The sequence below is a fragment of the Oryza glaberrima genome, chromosome 8 (genome assembly GCF_000147395.1).
Source record: "Oryza glaberrima chromosome 8, OglaRS2, whole genome shotgun sequence".
NCBI classification, from domain to species: domain Eukaryota; kingdom Viridiplantae; phylum Streptophyta; class Magnoliopsida; order Poales; family Poaceae; genus Oryza; species Oryza glaberrima.
Genome location: NC_068333.1, coordinates 1,672,071 through 1,692,257, shown reverse-complemented (window position 1 = coordinate 1,692,257; position 20,187 = coordinate 1,672,071). Strand labels below are relative to the sequence as shown.

The window sequence follows — 20,187 nt, the reverse complement described above, 5'->3', positions numbered from 1 at the left end:
TCCACCCTCCTCACCTCCTCCCCTTCTTCTTCCTCCTCCCGCCGCCGCCGCCGCACGCTTCCTCCCTCCTCACATCACTCCACTCTGATCTCTCTCTTTCACAGTAGCAAGAGCAGCAGCAGAGAGAGATTCTGCGTTTGTGTGTGTGTTTCTGCGTTCTTGGCTACTGCGTGATCGGCTGTGCCGCCAGATATAGATAGACCGTACAACTGCAGCGCTAGCTATATATATGTTTCGAATGGGGTGTGTGTTTGTATATCGATTGTTGATTTGTTGGTAGATCTGAGCTCTGCGAGTGTTGCTTCGTCCATGGTGGATCTCTAGCTATTTAGGGTTGTTGGTCTAGCTAGATAGCTATATCTTTCTCTCTCTCTAGTACTGGTGTGTGCATATATTTGTGTATGCTCTGAGGGAGAGGGAGAGGATGATGATCCCTGGCCGGAACATGTCGCCGGCGATGATCGGCCGGCCCAACGGCGGCGGCGGCGGCGGCGGCGTCGCCTACGCTTCTTCTTCCTCGGCGCTCTCCCTCGGCCAGGTATAGTAGTAGTGTCAGATGTGTTGGTGAAGGATTATTTGTGTTCAAATCCGTTTGATTTGATTTGTTTGGTACTTAGCTCTTATAATGCTTTGCTTTCTTGTTAATTTGTGATGATCCTTCTGAATTAATCCTTTGCATATATGTGGTAAATCCTAGAAATTAATTACTGCCTTTGCTGTGCTGATTTCCTGCACTTTGTGTTCTCCACCAGTAAGTGCTAAGTACCTCTTGTTATTTGGTGTGTGCCTGTCAGGCAGGCTGTCACACTGTCATCTATCACTAATTAACTCACTTCCTATGATGAATGTATTCAATTGTACATACCATTTACATATATGGAGTTAGGCCAGAGAGAGTGTTTAGTTTTCAGAAAGCGAATGCATTTAAGTAGGGATTAATAAATACCAAAAGGGGGATCCATTCATATACATGAGCTACTTGAGCTACATACCTGATGAGAAAAATGTATACATGGAGCATGCATATTAATATTGGCTTTGTGTGTCTCTCTGCACTTGCTGCACTTGTAAAGGAGTAGTGATGATGTGCAAAATTAAACAGCTTCAGTAGTACATATGCACCCTACTCTCTTGTGCATAGCATTAACTTGTGCCATCTTTTATTTCTCAAGCTGTGTTCCTCCCTAATTTAGGTGCTCCTTTTCTCTCAATCCTATTTTGCAAAACATTTATTGCTTTGCTACCCCTGGATGAACCGGATTTTTGCACACTGTTTCCTAGTCAGACTCAGCACTAGTACCACTGTTGTTAATTTCTCTTGGTCCTATCTCATTTCAAATGCTCAATTTCAAACTTCCCCGGTTTTATTTTACTTCAGAAGGTAAACAGTGAAATTATTAAGCAATTTTCCCTAGATAATATATCCAGAATTATGACTCTCCCTTGCATCAGCTTGTTTATTTTGATGTGTGCAAGCGCAGGAGAGATGTGTGTATCCCTAGTTAGTTTCTTTTTAATTAATCTTTAGAAAATAAACTTTACCTATCAGAATTTTTAGTACAAGTTAATTAATTAGAACAGCAAGAAGTAACCAATGTCACATAACTCCACAACTAGATATAGATCAAAATCACTTGTCTGCATCTCCAAGATAATACATATATAATGTAATCCAAATTATATTCACACCTAGTCTTACTTAAGCTGAATTACAGATATATATGCTCGATCATATCATGAAACTGCACACAGTGCATATTTTCTAGAACTCTAGCTATATATGAACAATTCTTTGCTACTCTTTCTGCAATATTATCCTTGACTGTTGCACAGCTCATGAATGTTAAACTACAAATGCAGAGCTTGTTGGATGGACACCACCATCAGCTGCCATCACTGCTGCAGCAGCACCACAATGGACACCATCTGCTTGATCAGCACCAGCAGCATCAGCATCAGCTTCCCCCACAGGCGACGACGACGAGCGAGAGCGACGGCCGTGCCCCTCGCGACGAGCTGGAGATGAGCAAGTCCGGTGGCAGCGACAACCTGGAGAGCGGCGGTGGCGGTGGCGGAGGCGGCTCCGGTGATGATCAGGACCCCAACCAGCGCCCCCGCAAGAAGCGCTACCACCGCCACACCCAGCACCAGATCCAGGAGCTCGAGGCCTTCTTCAAGGAGTGCCCCCACCCTGATGACAAGCAGCGCAAGGAGCTCAGCCGCGAGCTCGGCCTCGAGCCCCTCCAGGTCAAGTTCTGGTTCCAGAACAAGCGCACCCAGATGAAGGTAATATACTAATCCGTGCATCCATCGTATATCTTACACGTCATATGAACGTGCATCGGTTCATAATGTTGTGTTTATAAATGTTAATGGTATGTGTGGTTGCACGGGTTTATATGTTGCAGACGCAGCATGAGAGGCACGAGAACAATGCGCTGCGCGCGGAGAACGAGAAGCTGCGGGCAGAGAACATGAGGTACAAGGAGGCGCTTGCCAACGCGTCCTGCCCCAACTGCGGCGGCCCGGCAGCCATCGGCGAGATGTCCTTCGACGAGCACCACCTCCGCCTCGAGAACGCGCGCCTCCGCGACGAGATTGACAGGATCTCCGCCATCGCCGCCAAGTACGTCGGCAAGCCCGCCGCGGCCGTCTCGGCCGCGTACCCGCCGCTGCCGCCGTCGAACAGGTCGCCGCTCGATCACATGGGCATTCCCGGCGCTGGCGCCGACGTGTTCGGCGCCGACTTCGACAAGCCGCTCGTCATCGAGCTCGCCGTGGCCGCCATGGAGGAGCTCATCAGGATGGCGCAGCTCGGCGAGCCGCTCTGGGCGCCGGCGCTCGGCGGCGAGGCGCTCGGCGAGGAGGAGTACGCGCGCACGTTCCCGCGCGGGCTAGGGCCCAAGTCGCCGGAGCTCCGGTCGGAGGCGTCGAGGGAGACGGCGGTGGTGATCATGAACCACGTCAGCCTCGTGGAGATGCTCATGGACGTCGGGCAGTGGACGGCGCTCTTCTCGAGCATCGTGTCGCGCGCGGCGACGCTGGAGGTGCTCTCGACGGGCGTCGCCGGCAACCACAACGGCGCGCTGCAGCTCATGTCCGCCGAGTTCCAGATGCCGTCGCCGCTGGTGCCGACGAGGGAGACCCAGTTCCTGCGCTACTGCAAGCAGCACCCCGACGGCACGTGGGCCGTCGTCGACGTCTCCCTCGACGGGCTCCGCGCCGGCGCCGGGGGCGGATGCCAGCCGGCGGCGGCGCGCGGCCACCGGCGCCGCCCCTCCGGCTGCCTCATCCAGGAGATGCCGAACGGCTACTCCAAGGTGACGTGGGTGGAGCACGTGGAGGCCGACGACCAGATGGTGCACAACCTGTACAAGCCGGTGGTGAACTCCGGCATGGCGTTCGGCGCTCGCCGGTGGGTGGCGACGCTGGAGCGGCAGTGCGAGCGCCTGGCGAGCGCCATGGCGAGCAACGTGGCGTCCTCGGGCGACGCCGGCGTGATCACGACGTCGGAGGGGAGGCGGAGCATGCTGAAGCTGGCGGAGCGGATGGTGGCGAGCTTCTGCGGCGGCGTGACGGCTTCGACGACGCACCAGTGGACGACGCTCTCCGGCAGCGGCGCCGAGGACGTCCGCGTCATGACGCGCAAGAGCGTCGACGACCCCGGCCGCCCTCCCGGCATCATCCTCAACGCCGCCACCTCCTTCTGGCTCCCCGTCCCGCCTTCCCGCGTCTTCGACTTCCTCCGCGACGACTCCACCCGCAGCGAGTGGGACATCCTCTCCAATGGCGGCGTCGTCCAAGAAATGGCTCACATCGCCAATGGCCGCGACCACGGCAACGCCGTCTCCCTCCTCCGCGTCAACGTAAGATAGCTCTTCTTCTTCCTATAAAATGGATGATGAATCGATCGATCGCCATTGCTGATGAAGAGAAGAATAAAATAATTTGGTGCAGAATGCGAACTCGAACCAGAGCAACATGCTGATACTGCAGGAGTGCTGCACGGACGCGACGGGGTCGTACGTGATATACGCGCCGGTGGACGTGGTGGCGATGAACGTGGTGCTCAACGGCGGCGACCCGGACTACGTGGCGCTGCTGCCGTCGGGGTTCGCCATCCTCCCCGACGGGCCGGACGGCGGCGGCGGGTCGCTGCTGACGGTGGCGTTCCAGATACTGGTCGACTCCGTGCCGACCGCCAAGCTGTCGCTCGGCTCCGTCGCCACCGTCAACAGCCTCATCGCCTGCACCGTCGAACGCATCAAGGCCGCCATCACCGGCGACAACGGCGTCGCGCCGCCATGCCCACGGTGACCGCGCCCGCCGTGCCCATCTATCTGTCCATCATGTGCAATGGTGAGCGAGAGATCCCCTGATTATTACAGAACGAAATTTCTAAAATTCTCTCAATTTAGTAAAAATTGTTCAAATTCAGTCAAATTTTGAGCCCTATTCAGTGTTTTTTCATCTGCAAATACCCCTTTTCTTATTTCAGCAAGATTGAACTCTGCTTTAACTATTCCTACAAAATTCCAGCAAAATTACTAAGTGATCAATTCCTTGAAATGGTTTTCTCTGACTTAATTTCATAATTCGCATTTATGATGGTTTAAATTTGATCGAATTTTGTGCAGGGGATCAAGGGAGGGATCAAGAGCGAATTCGGAGGTTTAGCAATGTGGGGAGTCAAGAACGCACCGCAGACTACTGTCCTTGCAAAAGTGTTGTTGCTGCTTCAGTTAGCTAGTTCATTTATCATTTTTTTTAATCACTATCACCACCACCAAAAAACCCCCAGAAAAATTAATCATGAGTAAAAACCTTAATTATCCAACACAGCAGCAACACAACTTAGGTCCTGTGATCATGGCTGATATATATACACTACATATATTTATACAGTGATATGTCATAGGCTCTGAGTTGTGTTGCTCTCAACAAATTCCTACTCATCATCCAAAATTAAATTTGCTTCAGAGTTCAGACAAACACATTGCATCCAATCCATGCATACGCCCCCTCTTATTTGATTTCAGTTAGGTTAGTTTCAGTCAAGTTATTAATGATCTGTCACCTGCATTACATGGCTCATCAACAGTTCATCAGAGTTAGTTAGTTCGGAAGCAAGCAACACTTTGCAAGGTTGGTTGGTTGGTTCGGGTATTGACTCCTCTTTCTCTCTCCGGGTTGCCACTCTCTCTCTAGAACTCCTCTTCTGATGCAAGATTTGTTAATTTCATCATCAGCTGGACTAATGCATGCATATGTGTACTGCATAGTAGTACCTTTAAATTCAGTTTGCAAAAAGAGTCTGTATCATGTTTGTGCTTAATTTGCTCCTTGTCTATTAGATTGGGCTTAAACTTTGCATGCATTTGGAGATTTGCAGAAGTCTGTCTTGTATCCTCTCTTTGTGATTCTCATGGACAGTTTGATTATTTGGACAACTTTTTGCATCCATATCTAAAGTCTGACTGAGTTGATGCATTTTGTTTTGGTGTATATCTGCAGATGTTCAATGTTGTTTTTGTGCGTGATATGTATGATGCGATATTTTGATGTTGCTTCTTGCACAAAGTCAGATATGAAATGATGTTTTCCTAGTATATATTCTCCCAAAGCTACATCTCAAAAACCTACACATGACACATCACCCATGGTTAGTCTTGCAAGAAAAGGACATTTTCTCCTTTTTGGTTCAGATGATGCTGTCAAAGCATAGGAAACCATGTGCATCTCAAAAACCCATACATTACCTATTGGTTAGTTTTGCAAGAAAAGGATACGTCTCTTTTATTTTATTCAGATCATCGGATACTGTCAAAACCTAGGAAATCATGTGTACAAAAGTCATGTGTTCCAAACAAAACAGATCAGGAGAATCAACAACCATGGCGGCGGCAGCTTAGCTTTAAAGACAGTTAAGCCATCTCAACTTAAATGATGGCCCTAACACCCAACAAATTTGTTGGTTTAGTCAGAGCAGGCTGCTGTCCCCTGTCGACATCTCTCACTCCTGTACAAGGAAAGATGTTGTCCAAGCAATGCAGCAGCAGCAGTATTTGGTACTTTTTTTTTTTTAGATAGTGTTAGGGTTTCACGCCAAATTTAGAAGTTTGATTAAAATTGGAACGATGTGACGAAAAAGTTGAAAGTTTGTGGGTGTAGAAAAGTTTGGATATGATGGAAAAGTTGGAAGTTTAAAGAAAAAGTTAGGAACTAAACCAGGCCGCCTTAGTACATTTTTTACTAGCGAAAGATAAAACTTTTAATTAATTACTAGCAAAGGTAGCGTAATGACTCAACCACTGAACAAATGTCACAATTCAGCTCCTCTTTGTTCCTTTCATCATGTTCTTCACAAAGTAACAAGACAACTGAAGATTCAGAGAGAACACAGCATACCATGGAGCAAAGCTGCAGATATATGCTGATAGAATGGAGAAAGCTTGGTGTTTATTTAGTTATATTTACCAACTCCGCCAATAACATCATTCAGATACAACGACAAACAAACAAAGATACTCTTGTAGCTAATACGAACTTCCAAGCATTATTGGTACTTTTTTTATCCAAATAACAAAGCTCTAATCAATTGCTGCTGTTGTATTGCGCCCTTTCAAAACTGCTCATGGAAAAGCTATCATTTTTTAGCCCCTCTAAGAGTTTTTTCAGACATCAAGGTACTTGCTGGCTGTGTGGACATCCTTGTCTCCTCTTCCACTGCAGTTCACCACCACCCTCACGCCGTCGGGCAGCGTTGGGCAGAGCTTCTCCAGGTAGGCGAGCGCATGGGATGTCTCCAGAGCAGGGATGATGCCCTCCAGCCGAGAGACGCGCTTGAAAGCTGCATGTGAAGATAGCATTCGAAAAGGAATTAGTTAGATTTTGAGCATAGCACTTAAAGAGTTAGATATTGCAAAATTAATCAAAGATTGGGACATGAACTAGTAAATGTTTATAATTATGTCAGTGAAGATGTGAAAGACTTCCAACATAACTTTACGCATTTTAGTACTTGGGATTATGTTAAAACAAGTCGCAACAATCAAGATCAGAACATCAACTAAATGTTTAACATATGTGTGTGGCAGACTGACGGTTTGCAAACGACTGAGTCAGCATGTTAAGAACTTGCCTGGTCTTATCTATAATTCAGGGTCACTTTCGGATACCCGACTAACTCGACCGCAAAGCTCAATTTCCAGTGTAAATCAGTTTTTGTCTAACACGTGAATCAGATACAGAGTTACAGACAACCAAACCATAGTCGCTCTGATATCACTAAGATGGTAAAGGGGCCAAACAACAATATTGGTGCCTTAGCCCTGCTTAAACTTGTATCAAGAAAGTTCAGAACATTCACAATATATGCTATTTAGAATAACAGTTTTTAACATTTGTTGGTTCTATTAGCCTACTCTTACTCATCAGCAGTCCCCAGTTCCCCACCATCAAACAGATATACTATTGGCATTTATCAAGTGGAAGGAAAATATCAGAGAAGAGAACTGGTAGATAGTGACACTGAAACACATACCATCCAGTGCCTCCTGATCTGTCACACTGTCATATTCAGCACGTCCAATATCCTTCAAAAAGCTATGCTCAGGCCCAACACCAGGGTAGTCCAGCCTATCATTCAAAACAGCATAGATGATTAGCCCAACTGCTGTAAAAATGAATTACTGTCAATGCCAACAATAGAATACTCACCCAGCACTAATGGAGTGGGGTTCAATAACTTGTCCATCATCATCCTGCAACACATAACTCAATGATCCATGGAGAACTCCCACTTCTCCCTTTGTCAAAGTGGCAGCATGCTTGTCAGTGTCTACACCATAGCCAGCAGCCTCCACTCCAATCATTCTTATATCTTGATCATCAACGAACTCATGGAAGAGACCCATGGCATTTGATCCACCACCAACACAAGCAACCAAGACATCAGGCTTGCCACCCCACTTCTCCATGGCCTGTCTACGGGTCTCCTTGCCAATCACCTTATGGAACTCTCTCACCATCATCGGGTATGGGTGCGGACCAGCAACTGATCCCAAAATGTAGTGAGTGTTCTCGACGTTGGTGACCCAGTCGCGGATGGCCTCCGAGGTGGCATCCTTCAAAGTTGCTGTCCCAGAATGTACTGCCCTCACCTGTTTCAGCAAAAGGGATCACCAAATCAAGTTGAGAAACAATTGTACATTCATATCGAAACAAGAGTACATGATTGCAAGCACAAAGATGCACAAGTTTCCATCGTACCTCTGCTCCAAGAAGCTTCATCCTGAAAACATTAAGTGCCTGCCTCTCCATATCCTGAGCACCCATGTAGATGATGCACTGCAGCCCAAACCTCGCGCACACCGTGGCAGTGGCAACACCGTGCTGGCCAGCGCCAGTCTCAGCGATGATACGTTCCTTTCCAAGCCGCTTGGCAAGCAAGACTTGCGCGACAGCATTGTTGATCTTGTGGGCGCCAGTGTGGTTAAGATCCTCCCTCTTGAGGTAAATCTTGGGGCCTGTGCCATCAGCGCGCTTGTAGTGCTCAGTCAATCGCTCCGCAAAGTACAGCGGGGTCTCACGGCCGACGTAATCCTTGAGGATACCATCAAGTTCTTTCTGCAAAGAGCAGGAAGGTGGTGTCAAACACAACTCTCTTGTCATTTCATAATCTCCCTAGCAATCAAAATGACTACTACCACTTCTAAACATTTCGCATGATTCAGGAATCATATGAAGTTGCAGGCATTGCAGTGATAAATGAAACAAACTATCGAAATGCATTTGGTCTCTGTAAGGTGATGCAACTACAGATCAAATACAGTGAAACCGCTGTCTGAAGAATAGGGGCTCAAAAGTCATGTGGCTGCAGTTGTCGGAAAGGGACACAGACGAAAACCGAATCTTCGTCAAAAAATCAATCTGTCTCAAACGACGATTGGTTCTGCAAATTGATGTGACTTCTCCCCTCTACCACAAACCAGAGATCTCGAACACACAAAGTATCACGCATTACTAGCGTTAATCCACACACAAAAAAGAAACAAACTATAAGGATACAATCGAAGCAATCGCCATTAATCCGCAAAAAAAAAACAAAATATACGGACCTGTTTCAACCAATTCGGCGACGAAATGAAATGGTGGAGTTTTCCAAGGGGGTTGAAGAAAATAAAACCCAAACGAAATATACTTCGCGAATCGAATAAGCGAGCACCAAATCCACTAAATCGGAGGGGGGATCCAGCACGGCGGGCGGTTACCTGGAAATCCTCGTCGCCGGCGAGGGCGTGGAACGCGGCCTCGAGCTCGGTGAGCGCGTGCATCAGCGTCTCGGGCACGTACTTGCCCCCGAACTTCCCGAACCTCCCGAACGCGTCGGGCCTCGCGAACCCCCCCGGCGCCGCCCCGTTCACCTCCCCGGCCGCCTCCTTCGCCGGCGACGCCACCGCCTTCGCCGGCCGCATTGCCGCCGCCACCACAGCCCCTCCCCTCCTCGCCACACTTCCCCCCGCCGCCACCCTCAAACCCCCCGCGCGCAGCGCCCCCGCACCGACCCTCGACGCCGAGACCGACGCAGCGGCGGCAGCCGCGTTAGGGTTCCCGACAGCGGCTGCGGCGGCGGCCATGGATTCCGACCACGAAGCGAGTAATTAATGGATAGGGGAGAAGAGGCGAGGTTGGGTGGGGGAGAAGCGGGTACACGAGGCGGGTATATAAACCGGTCGCGGTAGGAATTCTCATTTCTCCACACGCGGGGGGTAAGTGGGTCCACCGAGGGGTCCATGGACCCGGTGCATGGGCCGGCCCACTCACGGCGAGGCGCCGGGTCCGCGAGGGCGTTTCGTGGACCGGGTGCAGGGGGGGTCGCACCGGGCCCACCGGATCGGGGTGGGGGTGGGGGCGGGTCATTCGGCACGTGTGGCGGGCGTCGGGTTTGGATGTGGACACGTGGAGGTTTCTCGGCCGTTCATCCGTGGGGACGGTGGGTGCATCGTGGCCGTTGATTGGGGGATGGATGGGCCGGATTGGGGGTCAGGGTGGGTTGATCCACGTAGGCGGGATATTGGTCACGTTGTTTTTTTTTTAGTATTTTAAACTAGTGGATGGAAAGAGATGGACAATGGGTTTGTTGTGATACGGCTAGTTGTAAGACCAAGTTTAATAGTATAGTCAACAACCGGCTCTAAATAAACTATAGTCAATTTTATAGCTAATTCATACAATAGTTATCTACATGCATATATCACACAATTAGTATCTGGTCCCACATGTCATAGACGCATGCATCTTGGAGTCTGTATTGTAGCTGGCTACAAATCTGTCGCCCGCTACTCTTCTCTCAGAGCAAGTTTAATAGTATAGCCAACTACTGGCTCCAAAACATCTATAGCCAATCTATAGCCCATTCATACAATAGTTAACTATAAAAATATACTACATCATTAATACCTGGTCCCACCTCTCATACACACATAACATATTGGAATCCGTGTTGCAACTGGCTATAAATCTGTAGCCCGCTTTCTTCTCTCTCTTCTCTTTTCTTCTCGATATGTGGTTATAGCTGGCTTATAGCCTGCTATTGTGCCTGCTCTCACATCTTTTATATTCTCAAAATATATTTATAGCTCGCTTGTAGTCTACTATTGTACCTGCTCTAAGCTCAAAAAAAATAAAAATTGTAGAAAAGATATTTATACCATCCACATCCTTATCTTTCTCTCCAGAATTAAATATTAGATAGACAAATAATGTTTCTTGGTTTTAATAACAATATAACATCGACACGAGGTTTTTTTTTCCGTAGGATAAAAAATTGTTCTTGGTACCCTGCTTTTTTTCCAGTGTGGTTTGTAATTGGATTTTTGCATAATTTCGGGTATCATGAGGTAATTTTGGCACGACAAAGATTGTGTTGTTTGGCTTATCAAGATTGAGTAGAAAAACTTTTATACATATATTTTTAGTGGTCCAAAGACACAGTTGAGTGAAAAAAAATGAAAAGAAGAAAAGTTAATTTTAAAATATTGCTGTAATAGCTCATAAGCCAAATTCCAAACAAATAAGCTTTTGTTGATTTAGTTTGAGTTTAAATTGGGTACCAGTCTGGAATCTAGACAGTGGTCAAAGCACAGTACACAAAGACAAGCATTCCAAATTGAATTCTCAATCTAAGGGACCAAAAGGAGATCAATATAGTACTGATACAGTATACTAGGAGATCCAAATTGCCTCTAAGATAAATCTATTAAATATTCACCAAGAATTGAATTGTATTCCATACGTCCTGTTTTAAGTACAACCATGATTTTTCGTAAATTTTGATCGTCCGTCTTATTTAAAAAAGTTTAAAAATATTTAAAAATATAAGTCATACATGAAGCACTATTCATGCTTTATCATTTCATAACACTAAAAGTACTAATTATAAAATATTTTAAATAAGACGAACGATCAAAATTAGGTACGAAAATTTATGGTTACACTTAAAATAGGTAATTAGAATAGGTAATTAGAAGTAGTACTACCCACAGTCCAGCCATTTATCTAGGCAGGTTCACATTTCCAAGCAGCAGCTTCACAAACCACATCAAAACAGCAGAAAGCTCCACATTGACACTGATGTGTCCCATATTCTGACCATTCAGTACTACTGTAGTAGCCAAGTCATCAATTGAAGAACAAGCGAGATGTTCTTCAGAGTCACAGGCGAGAGACGACGTAGCAAAGCGGCAGCCTTCTTGTTTTTACTAATGTTCTTTGGCCTCTTTGACTAATCACATCTTCAGAGATCTCTCCTCACCAACCAACCACAACACAAAACACCCTTCTTGCTACGCCGCTGTTAAAACTGGTCAAGGTGTTCAAAGCAAAATTTCTTTTTGTTTGTACTAAGCTGTCCTCCTGACTGTGGCGATCAAATAAATTATTCAGAGTTAGTCAAAAAAAAATTATTCAGACATGAGATTTGGTCAGGACCAGACCAACAACCGAATTGGTGAAAAATTCCTGGCATCTGGCATTGGATGGACGATGAATCACGGTAGCTAGCTAGCTAGATTTCTCCAGTTTAATTGGAAGAAAGGGGGTACACTGCTACTACTACAAGTCTACAACAACTTCAGAAGTTCAGAAGAATCAGTGCATCAGAGGGCAGGCACCAGGAAGCTCAAGGAAGGCATACATGCAGCTCATGTTGTCTTGCCGACTTTGTCAAGCAGACATACGTGCAGCCATCGTAGCCTCGCAAATGGATCCAGCGAATAAAATTCAGGCCAAAAATATGTTCCTAACCCTGAGTCCATGACATGTGACAAAATAGACTGGTAGTAGCAGCTAGCTCACACCTCTTGTTTGTGCTGCACACTGAAAGGGACAGCACAGATTAGCACAAACACAACCATCGGGTGTATCTCAGCTTATGTTCATACAGATGATCCAAAGATTGTACAATCTCATACAGAAAGCTTCATGACTCAGATGAATATTCTACAAAAGTTACATTGAGGTAACATTTGGTTCAGTTGCCCTACCAGCGAAATACTACCTGTCAAACCACCATAGTGAACATTGAAATTGGGAGGGGAAAAATATGTTTGTGATTTTAATCAAATCCCCTAAATTACAGGATCCTAAACTAGCTTTGAAGACAAAAGAAGAATCCTAAACTTGGGGACAGCTAAGGCTGCTTCAATCTTTCTAATACAATGCAGGAAGAACTGGCACCATGTCTTCAATCTTTCTTGGCATACTTGCCAACATATGCCTGCACACAAACACAGCCCAATTAGCCTATATGTGTGAGTTTAGTTTCTCAAATGGGGAAACAAGAGATGCCAGGTGGACAGCGCTGAGAGTGGAAGCTCATTGTTACCTGTACGAGTTTGTTTAGCTTTTCTCTGGAGTAGGACATGTAAATATCAATCTTCTCTTTTGTTTGAGGAGTATTTTCAACTGTGGTCGTAACTTTGTCGACAACCTTCTTCACAATTGTTTTATGGACCTCTCTGCTCATTTGACCCTCTTTCCAGGTGGGCTTAAGTGCATCCTTCACAAAGTCAGCCAGTGCAAGCTTAAACATCTTCAACGCCTTGGAATCCTTGCTCTTCTTGTTCTCACCATATTCATTAGCCTCAGCATCAGTGTCCTTTGGTTCTTCTTTCTTATTTTCTGCAGGTGTAGTTTCATTGGTCGCCAAGGCAGCAGCAGGACCAGTCGGTGCAACCGAATGGGGTAAAATCAGAGGGTTGCCATTACTGCTACCAGCAGCCATTGGTGCCTGAAATGTCTGGGGAGCTGGTTGTTCAGATGGAACGATATGTGAAGGTTGGACCATTCCTGCTTGTTGTAACCAAGGCCAGTGATTAGGTTGAACTGCTTGAGGTGCAGCAGACGAATTGTTCATCAAACTCGAATTTGGATCAGGCTGAGACGACTGCAACCCAGAGGTATCAGCAGTCAGAGAAGGGACAAAGTACTGGGCCAAAGATGCAGTAACACGACGGACTTCTTCCTGACTTGACACTGCATTGTGAGAAAGAGGAGCTCCAGCCATATCAACTGAGCTGGAACTGGCCACCACTGATAATCCTTGCAAGGTTTGACTCTGAGTTTGCTCATTTGGAGCAACAGGCTGGAAATTATGTGTGTTATGCAAGCTTTGATCACCACTATCTCGCCCCAGGTTGGCTGTGTCACTTGTTGCCTGATTCTGCCCAGCATGCACGATTGTTGGAAGATTCTGTGGAACTTGACCAACATTGAAAATTTGTCCATTATGCACAGAGAGATCTGGTAATGATTGTGCCCCCATAATGTAGCCGTGTTGGCTGTGCCCCATATAAGGAGCAACTGGCTGGCTCTGCATGCTAGGAGCAGAGTTATTTGTAGTTGCAAGAGGAACTGCAAACTGGTCCTGCCTATTTGGATGTAATGAAAAGTCACTTTGCTGCACTTGGCTATTCAAAGGCACTGAGGACGTAGTATTCTGCAATTGGGTGGCGCCCGGAAGAGATGGTGCAGCAGAAATTTGAGAAATTGCATCTTGGCTCTCTGCTTTTTGGCCCAAGTTATGCCCTCCTAAAAGATTAGCAGAATGCATCCCAATTTGCATACTCAAATTGCCAACGGTTCCAGGTCCACTCTGACCACCCATGTCAGATACCTTGTCAATGTTTATGCTCTCTGTGCCTGTTTGGACAGAAGGAATGAACTGTGGCAGTTGTGAAGCAGCTATTTCAGGTTTGTTTTGCCCTACTGAACCAAAATCATCCTGAGGGAATATCTGGTATTGACTACTTCCAGCATCTTTGGAATGCCGGTTTTTGTTCTCATATCGAGAATCATTTCTGCCAGTACCCTGAGGAACAGGGTTTTCTCTGTCATCTCTTGACAAAACATGAGAACTTGCCTGCACAGAATTATTTTGTTCACTCCAGCTCAAGTAATCTCCTCTTGTTGTAGGCCCACCAGTGTAACCAGGCTCATCAGGTGCACCCAGTCCCATTTGGCTCTGGGAAGCTTCCTCGTGGAGATATGGGCAATTTTGGCCACGACGGCATCCACCGTTAGCAAAAAATTTGCAGGGGTTTTTATTTGTTCTACGGTGCTCAGTCCTGTTCCCATATGATGAATCAGGGCCACTTCTACCAATAGCATTATCCCTAACCTCATCTCTCCATCCACCATGAGAGGTGGAATCATCATGAACATATCGGCAATTTGCACCCCTACTGCATCTTCCTTTGACAAAATCATGGCATGGCATCGTAGACCGATACTCCCTTCGAGGTTCAGATCTTTCCCAAGTTCCTTCATCATAATGGCCACCTCGAAGTGGCCTACTCCTTAAATAGTCATCTTGTTCTCGTGGATCCATGAAGTCCCTATTCTGATGCCCATACCTTTCCCTTGAATCTACAGGATAATGCTCATCAAGCTGCCTGCGCACACCATCTTCATGAGGGAACCTGCAATTTGAGCCTCTTCTGCATCTACCAGCTACAAAATCCCTACAGGGAAGAGCAGGTCCTCCAGATGATCTGCCTCTCTCAACCCTCCATTCAGATCCACGGTCACTGAAATAAGGACTTCTGCTTCTGCTTCTGCTTCTACCTCTACCTCGCCCTATGCTCCTGCTTCTGCTTCTACTTCTAGAACGGCTTCTGTTCCTGTAAAGTGTAAAAGAAAACAAATATATTAAAGAGACAGGGAAAAGAAACTAGTAAATTGAATTTTTCATTAGAATTTCAAATAAATGTATTCCATAGAAATTGTAAAAACTTCTTATGTGAGCATCATCTTTGACATTTATAGAACAAACAAACCATAAAATCTATCTTGGATATTTCATTCTTGGTAAATTTCATTTTAAAATCATCTCCAACAGCTGCTACACAATATACAAGAAAAAAGTTACCAGTTGCACAGTTAATTAAACTAATTACTTGTTCAAACACACCTGCGTGACCTGTTCCAACCACCTCTTGGAGATAGTGGACTGCGACTTCTCTTCCACGCATCTGGACCAGATGATGATATCCTAGAAGAATAACCACGGCTAAGAGTTGTACCCCACCCATCACCCCGTCTTCTGTCATCTGCATATCTGCCCATACCTTGGTTACCAGCTGCCTTTTCAAAGCCTCTGTTGTGCCAGTCATTTTTATTATGATCCTCATCACCCATTCTAAGAGGCAATCTTTCAGAGGATGCCTTGGATGACCTTTCCTTGATATCTTTGTTGAGTCCATCAGCTCGATCATGCTCATGTCCAGTGCTACCATGGTGCATAGAGACAGTAGATTTGAGGTTCACAGATTCACCAATTTGCTTGTCATTACCATGACCAAAATCCTGAGAAGGGGGCAAATCATTGCCCTTTTTATGATCATCCATATTCATAGGAAGAGACTCATCTTCACTGATCTCCACTATATCAGGAGGTCCTTTTGTATCCCACTTGGACCGTTCTTTCCTTGTTTCACCAGTCATTTTAACCCTTCTTTATTAGTCCGATAAAGAAGTAGTTCCTGGTGCACAACCTCCTTTCCCTTATCCGAAAGTACTCTTGTGGTCTATCTGAAATAATCAAAGATCATTTGTATATATTATAATCAATGGAAGAATAGAATACTTCAACAACAAAAGTAACTGCTGCAGTATGCGCAAAAGATATAGCTTTCTCAAAGGACAGCATTCAGAAACATCAACAAAGTTGAGACACTTAACAACTGACTGAGCTGAATAATAAGTAGGATCCAGGATCAAGTAAGACATATCTAGTAAAAGAACGCCAAAGCCAGGAGGGGTATACTGGAACAGACTTTCCACAATCAAGGATTCAAGGTAACTAAAGTGGCTAACCACCCTCATTATATAGATACAACATAAGATATGTCCCAAAAATCTAAGAAAATTTTCTTATTGTATAAGTTATGCCACCTACACTTTCCAAATTTTAGTCATACGGTACATTGTGTGGACATTTGAGTGGCACATCCTCATAAGAATCAATCTTAGGGGTGGCAAATAATTGATACCCTCACAAAAAAGCTCAGGACATAGTTTTCTCTGTATTTTTGTTTCATTTGTTCTTTGTACGTATACCAACACATGTTGCAGGGAATTCACAAGCACTCACACCCTAGTGTGCACTATGTCCATGAATTATTTTTGAGGATTTTTGGGAACTTCCTCGTGTCCCAACAGGAATGTGAGTAGTTATCCTCTAGAGCGCTTTGATTACCTTCCCCACATCAGACTACAGTCAGCACATCTATCTTGCTTATTTCAAGATCAAACAACAGGACACTCAACAATTCAGCAACCTATCAACATGTACCAAACTGAACACGTATTTTTGCCAGAGATTGTTGGAACTTCAGCATTACCCATCTGCTTCCTTGTACATGTGCGTAAGCGGGTTGGGATATTAACACCATACTGCAACAGTATAAAGTATAGACTGCAATTTCCATCAGTATGTATTTCACTGTCCATTTGAATGCCCAAGAAAGGCAATAAGTATAGCCTACAGTTTTGTCCTGTGGAATATTAGAATAGACGGTTTTTTAGTCAGTAAAGTCGATTCCCATTCTTCCAAGGGTAGTCGTGACTGTCATTTAGTTGACTTCAGACTGTCACTACATATACCAGTTACTTCTACTGCTAGTCTGCTACTACTTGCTGTGCCCAATGGACCCGGCAATCCTCTCATCCCCCTTTCACTCAATGGGCTCGATAAACCAGTCCTGCCAAGTGGCACCCTGTAGCTGCCCTTGCTCCAATGCGTCCTCTGGTGCTCCCTATCCGATTAATCAACTAGCTGACGATTAGTCACACGGCTTCATAACAGTGGAATGGAATAATTATTATAGCAGATTTAGCAAAACTAAGCATGCGATTTGAATAATTGGCCAAAACTGTGGAGATTGGATTTGGCACAGTCAAAAGGTGGAGAAAATGCCCAACATCAAGATTGCACACAATCACACAATGGAAAATGAACCTTATGCAGAGATAAGAAGCAATAACTTTTTTACAGCAGGACTGTAGGAATCATCAGTCTTGTGAAGAACTTATAAATTCCACACCCAGGTACAAACCAGTGTTTTTTATTCATCTGGCATAGTTCACAATCAAAAACCATGGAATACTTCATTCAACATATACATTATAACCACTCAAATAAACCTATACAACTTACAGGTAAATATATGACAACAATGTTTGCTTTCTACACTTACAAGACGGCTAAATCTACAAACACAACCTACCAAGAAAACAATGTCAAGCAGTAATTGCTGTTATCTGGGGCATCAACAGATTGCACCAAAATTCTCCTTCATTTACTGTGTTCCAGTGTTTTGCCAGACTTGGTCGATACTTAAGGTTCAGTTGTTACTGTCTCTGATTGCAGAGACCTTGGGGCACTGATACTACTCGTATTCCACTGAAGTTTCTCCCTCGAATGTTGTGTTCCAGCGATTTTGCCAACTTGGTGGCAATTAACAGTTCAATTTTTTTTCTTTATATAATTGCTAGCTATAGTCTTGAGGAATGGAGACTAAACCAAAAGGGCAGACACTCCAAAAAGTGGCATTTACATAATCCTGCATGTGAGAAAGATAATTCTATCAGCTCGCATGAATTCCTATGTCCCCTCACCTACCACAATCATCTCCCAATTCTAGCGCTAAGCACATCAAAACACTAACCCTACATTGTCTAAAGAATCCAAGAAGCCAACCATATAGAGTCGTTTTACATGGACAATGATATAGCTAGCATATCATATTCCATCTGATGGTTATCTAAACAAAAAAGAACATAACAGTTCTTGGTTTCAACTTTCAAGATTGAACAATAGGCACAACATTGGTCAGTAAATTTGGGTGCATTAACAGTGTATTTGCATGCAATTCTAAGAATGGAAAAGCGCATACAAGCAAGGGATAGGGCTTTATGTTCTGAAACAGCCAACAATCACCACAAATGAAGGAAACAGAAAGATGACACAAAAGAGAACCACAAGTCCACAACAGCAAGTTAATTAGGGGTTCTTCACTTGGGATCTACATGGTTTGCTAGGAGCCTTCTTTCAGAAGGATGGTCTACAGACTGTATTACGTCAATGAATGGAACATCGAGAACTTGAGGAAACATGACAAGCAAGCAAGGTTGACATACTCTACACATCAAGAAACAACAGGAACAGGATGGCACTGTAGTATAGAAACCAACCTGAGAGACTCAGAATGTGAAAGGTGTCCAAGCCTCACAACACAGCATCGGATCTTCCAGCTTAAATCACAGGACCATACCGCATTTGCTTTTCATCTGTAAAAAAGAACGAAGTTTGTCATCATTCGCCAGTACGCCGCATAATAAATCGTGCTTGATTAGTATTAATAATGGGCACAACCCAGGTATTTATCCATTAATCTCATGAAGAAAAAAAATGTGAAAAGAACCCTAAACCCAACGCGGCTCCCGTATAGAGAACATCCACATCAAGACGGAAATTTCCAATCCAGACACGAGAAACTGTTCTAGCAACATGAAGATCTAACCCGTACCAGCTGTACCCAGTCTAACCAGAAAGCAACTCCACATAGTCAACTCGAAGAATGGAGAATACAGACCCAACAGATTGCAATCCATCCTTAGACCCAACCATAAAAGATCTCAGCTTTGGGGATACAATCCCAAACCCCTCCAAATCCCCTAATCCAACAAAATCAACCGGTGCTAATCTGTCGCAGACCCACACCCGAGAGTCCTAACGCAACCAAATCCCAGCCAAAGCAACCACCAAGCTCGCGAGCGCGCAAAGCAGCCGCCCAAATCACGCCCAATCTCCAAGGGTACACGTACAGGGTGGGGGCAGGGAGGAAACCCTAGGCGCGGGATCCGTACGGGAGGGGGAAGGGGAAAGCGCGAGGGAGGGGGCTCACCTCGACGGAGCGGATGCCGGATAGGCCACCTGACTTCGCCGCCGTCCGCCGCCGCCGCCGCCGCCGCCGCAGCCGGCGAAAACCCTAATCAGGAGAGGTGGAGGAGCAGCAGCGAGCAGAGCACGCTTCGAATAACGGAATAGCGCAGCGAAAGCACTGGAAAAAGGGGGGAAATATTTTATTATTATTATTAATTAATTAATAAAGCAAAGCGGGTTTGGGTTTGTAATTGGGTTGGAGTTGGATCCGTTTGTGTGATGGGCTGGGCCTCCAGTACTGGATGGTATGGCCCTCCATTTCGCAGAATTTTAACAGAATGAAATTGGAATTCATGAAATTCACAGGATCTTGCCGTAATACGGAGAACTAATCGGGCGCTCTTTTTTTTTAATCTTGCGATTATAATTATGGGTTCAGAGAAAATTCAGGATGAAGTAATTACAAATTTGACGAATTGATCACAATGAATTGAATGAATTGAATCGGGGTAATTACAAAGTTGGCGAATAGATTACACCAAAATCATCCATGATGCCAATTGAAGATACTAGTAACTTAATTACATTGTTATGTCCGCCGCCACTAATAAATCACTCTATCTTCCTAATCTTGTTGCTGCGGCCGGCGTCGTCGTCGTCGCCGGCGGCGACGTTCGCCGCCGCGGAGGCGGCCTTCTCCTGCAGCTTGCGGACCACGGCGGCCCTGAGCGCCAGCAGCT

At 45.5% G+C, this 20,187-nt stretch overlaps 3 protein-coding genes across 4 annotated transcripts; 1 reads left to right on the top strand and 2 right to left on the bottom strand.

Moving 5' to 3' along the window:
- Nucleotides 1–5,486, top strand: LOC127782148 (homeobox-leucine zipper protein ROC7). Its single transcript, XM_052309223.1, has 5 exons — nt 1–538; nt 1,861–2,286; nt 2,409–3,866; nt 3,958–4,359; nt 4,638–5,486. The coding sequence occupies exons 1-4, from the start codon at nt 425–427 to the stop codon at nt 4,315–4,317; spliced, it is 2,358 nt and encodes a 785-aa protein (XP_052165183.1). The 5' UTR covers nt 1–424; the 3' UTR covers nt 4,318–4,359; nt 4,638–5,486.
- Nucleotides 5,487–6,431: 945 nt separating this feature from the next.
- LOC127782150 (tryptophan synthase beta chain 1) lies at nt 6,432–9,686 on the bottom strand. The gene is made up of 5 exons (XM_052309224.1): nt 9,273–9,686; nt 8,272–8,628; nt 7,720–8,162; nt 7,544–7,638; nt 6,432–6,850 (listed from the first exon to the last, which is right to left on the bottom strand). The coding sequence occupies exons 1-5, from the start codon at nt 9,636–9,638 to the stop codon at nt 6,675–6,677; spliced, it is 1,437 nt and encodes a 478-aa protein (XP_052165184.1). The 5' UTR covers nt 9,639–9,686; the 3' UTR covers nt 6,432–6,674.
- A 2,711-nt stretch (nt 9,687–12,397) lies between these two features.
- Nucleotides 12,398–19,618, bottom strand: LOC127782147 (zinc finger CCCH domain-containing protein 55). 2 transcript variants are annotated; one of them, XM_052309222.1, is made up of 6 exons: nt 19,470–19,618; nt 18,757–18,852; nt 16,905–17,318; nt 15,473–16,092; nt 12,887–15,182; nt 12,398–12,778 (listed from the first exon to the last, which is right to left on the bottom strand). In XM_052309222.1, the coding sequence occupies exons 4-6, from the start codon at nt 16,003–16,005 to the stop codon at nt 12,746–12,748; spliced, it is 2,862 nt and encodes a 953-aa protein (XP_052165182.1). In that variant the 5' UTR covers nt 16,006–16,092; nt 16,905–17,318; nt 18,757–18,852; nt 19,470–19,618; the 3' UTR covers nt 12,398–12,745. The 2 variants fall into 2 exon arrangements, with proteins under 2 accessions (XP_052165182.1, XP_052165181.1); XM_052309221.1 differs by lacking the exon at nt 16,905–17,318.
- Between the last annotated feature and the right edge of the window lie 569 nt (nt 19,619–20,187).

What these genes read in the sequence shown, in the direction of transcription:
- LOC127782148 (XM_052309223.1), top strand. Translation starts at nt 425, where the DNA reads ATGATGATCCCTGGCCGGAACATGTCGCCGGCGATGATCGGCCGGCCC. An exon ending in CGGCGCTCTCCCTCGGCCAG is followed by an intron (nt 539 to 1,860) that starts GTATAGTAGTAG and finishes CTACAAATGCAG; the next exon opens with AGCTTGTTGGATGGACACCA. An exon ending in ACAAGCGCACCCAGATGAAG is followed by an intron (nt 2,287 to 2,408) that starts GTAATATACTAA and finishes TATATGTTGCAG; the next exon opens with ACGCAGCATGAGAGGCACGA.
- LOC127782150 (XM_052309224.1), bottom strand. Translation starts at nt 9,638, where the DNA reads ATGGCCGCCGCCGCAGCCGCTGTCGGGAACCCTAACGCGGCTGCCGCC. An exon ending in CCCCACTCCATTAGTGCTGG is followed by an intron (nt 7,639 to 7,719) that starts GTGAGTATTCTA and finishes TTTGAATGATAG; the next exon opens with GCTGGACTACCCTGGTGTTG. An exon ending in AGATCAGGAGGCACTGGATG is followed by an intron (nt 6,851 to 7,543) that starts GTATGTGTTTCA and finishes CTTCACATGCAG; the next exon opens with CTTTCAAGCGCGTCTCTCGG.
- LOC127782147 (XM_052309222.1), bottom strand. Translation starts at nt 16,005, where the DNA reads ATGACTGGTGAAACAAGGAAAGAACGGTCCAAGTGGGATACAAAAGGA. An exon ending in GGTTGGAACAGGTCACGCAG is followed by an intron (nt 15,183 to 15,472) that starts GTGTGTTTGAAC and finishes TACACTTTACAG; the next exon opens with GAACAGAAGCCGTTCTAGAA. An exon ending in AGCTAAACAAACTCGTACAG is followed by an intron (nt 12,779 to 12,886) that starts GTAACAATGAGC and finishes GTTTGTGTGCAG; the next exon opens with GCATATGTTGGCAAGTATGC.